The sequence below is a fragment of the Sipha flava genome, unplaced genomic scaffold (genome assembly GCF_003268045.1).
Source record: "Sipha flava isolate LNK unplaced genomic scaffold, YSA_version1 101_pilon_pilon, whole genome shotgun sequence".
Classification (NCBI taxonomy): Eukaryota; Metazoa; Arthropoda; class Insecta; order Hemiptera; family Aphididae; genus Sipha; species Sipha flava.
In genome coordinates this window covers 2,185,087-2,187,798 of record NW_020271715.1, presented here as the reverse complement: position 1 = coordinate 2,187,798, position 2,712 = coordinate 2,185,087, and the positions used below count along the sequence as shown (strand labels likewise).

The window sequence follows — 2,712 nt, the reverse complement described above, 5'->3', positions numbered from 1 at the left end:
ACTTCTTATATCAAACATTATTCATAAAATCATATTTCATATTTGTATATATTCCACAAATTGTAATTAAATTTTTTAAATAAAAATAAAAATGAATAATAATCCCTATTTATAGCTAATAAAATACACTTTTACATGGATTTATTGTACTTTTTGCAAATGGCTTAAGTTAAATAATTTTATATATATTATTTTTTAACCAATGAATTCGATTTTTTAAAGTGGTTCTTTACTTAATATGATAGACAAGATAACAAAATATTATATGAAATAATTATTCAGGTTGGATATGGCAACTAATCTAGTTTTGATTTAAGAAGTTGAAAATATATAGTTTATCAAATAATATTAACAAAATATTTTTTAAATTATGTTTTCATTACAATTATAAATTATATAATATAATATTATATATTACAAAATAAACGTACTTTATTAAAATAAAGTAAAATTAAAATATGATGACTGAAAATGAAAAATGTATTACATTTTTTTCATTACCTAGTTTGTTATCACAAACATCATTTAGGTATCATTATAAATATTTTTTTAATATTTCCTTATATAATAAAAATTATTTTTTATTTCTAATAGTGAAAAAAAATTATTTTGTATTTTGATTTTACACAATAGAGATATCAATAAGAAACTAACGCAATGACCAAGACCCAAAGTGTCTTGACATCAAGCCAGGTGGGCAGAATCCCAATGATATAAGCGTAACAACGTCGCCCTCAGAGTCAGTCGTGTCAGTACCTTCTCCGTTGCGTGTGAGTCAGTTTGAATTAATTTTTTTTTTTTTTAACAATTAAACAACGAGTTTAAAGAATCATGGCTCTGAACAAAAAAGACTCCGTAGTAATGCCCGCTTTGGCCGACCCAATATCTTTCCTTAAGGATTTCTTAGCCGGTGGTATTTCTGCTGCCGTATCTAAGACCGCTGTTGCTCCTATTGAACGTGTCAAACTGCTGTTGCAAGTACAACACATTTCCAAGCAAATCAAACCTGAAGATCGATACAAGGGTAATTATTAATTAATATTAATTTGAGTGTACGGTTATGCAGGATTTTTTTCAATTTAAATTTACTATGGTTAGGTATGGTGGACTGTTTCGTCCGTATCCCCAAGGAACAGGGAGTTACAGCATACTGGAGAGGAAACATGGCCAACGTGATTAGGTACTTCCCGACTCAAGCTTTGAACTTTGCATTCAAAGACAAGTATAAGCAAGTATTCTTGGGTGGTGTAGACAAGAACACACAATTCTGGAGATACTTTGCCGGTAACTTAGCATCTGGTGGTGCTGCTGGTGCAACATCTTTGTGCTTTGTATACCCATTAGATTTCGCCCGAACCAGGTAAGTCAAAAGCATAATTTTACCATCATCATAATTCTTAGGTAATATTATGATCAATCATATATTTCCAACTTACTCATAAAGGTTGGCCGCTGACGTTGGTAAAGCTGGAGCTGCCCGGGAATTCAACGGTCTTGGAGACTGTTTAACTAAAGTTTTCAAATCCGACGGAATAACTGGCTTGTACAAGGGTTTTGGTGTATCTGTTCAAGGAATCATCATTTACAGAGCATCATACTTCGGTTGCTTCGACACAGCCAAGGGAATGTTGCCCGATCCAAAATCCGCTGGTTTCTTTTTGTCGTGGGCTATTGCTCAGGTAAATTAAACACTCACGTAATATGACAGCGGAAACACTATGTTAAGATTCAAATACGTTTCGGAACATTTTCAACATTTTTTGCTGCGTAAAATATAATTTCATTGATTTTTTTTTTTTTTTTTTTTTTTGATATAAAACGTGAAAATTAATTTTTGATCAATGATTGACATTTACTTATACTTTTTTAGACTGTAACCACTGTCGCTGGAATTGTTTCCTATCCCTTCGATACAGTCAGGAGGCGTATGATGATGCAGAGTGGTCGTGCTAAATCTGAACTCGTCTACAAGAGCACTCTCCATTGTTGGTCGGTAATTGCAAAGACAGAAGGGGCTGGTGCTTTCTTCAAGGGAGCTTTCTCAAATGTATTGAGAGGAACCGGTGGTGCCTTAGTATTGGTGATGTACGATGAAATCAAAGCAATCATTGTCTAAGACAAAAATAATTCCATCTTAGTAACCATTCGATGGGTTAGTATGTAAGAAAATTCAACATCCAATTCAATCCAATTTGCTCACATACCTAGTGGATTGGCAGAATATATTTGTATCATAAAAAACTGACTTCATTCTTGTTATCGTGTAAATAAATGAAAAATTGTTACCTACTCAATTTAATAAATTTTTTTTGTTTTACATTAGTATCCAGAAAATTCTCTCACATTAGAATTTATTCGGAAAGAAAAATAGTTTTTTTTAAGTTATTCTATTTTTAAAGGTTCTTTAGTCTGGTGTATGCACGGCTTTATAAATTATAGCTAGCCAACAGCATTATCAATGTCATTCTATAATTAGCGACCCAGTTAATCATTGCCAAAATAGAATTTCAGTACCAGCCGGCAGTAGAGGTTAACATTCAATAATAACATTATATGCTTGCATAATATATACGAATATGTGGATGTAACCCATGAAAATGACTTCAAATATTACTAAAATTATTAATTGAATAAATAATAAATTATAACGGTATTTACTAATATTTAATGAACTAATGGCTTAGTAAACACTTAATTTGAGCAAGCCACAAA

At 31.4% G+C, this 2,712-nt stretch overlaps 1 protein-coding gene across 1 annotated transcript; it reads left to right on the top strand.

Annotated features, from left to right (window-relative positions):
• Positions 1–633: 633 nt before the first annotated feature.
• On the top strand, positions 634–2,294 carry LOC112680879 (ADP,ATP carrier protein 2-like; the record flags this gene model as incomplete). Its single annotated transcript, XM_025551105.1, is given in 4 exon segments — positions 634–1,024; positions 1,099–1,360; positions 1,445–1,679; positions 1,871–2,294. Coding segments are annotated over 4 exon segments (936 nt in total). The 3' UTR covers positions 2,117–2,294.
• Between the last annotated feature and the right edge of the window lie 418 nt (positions 2,295–2,712).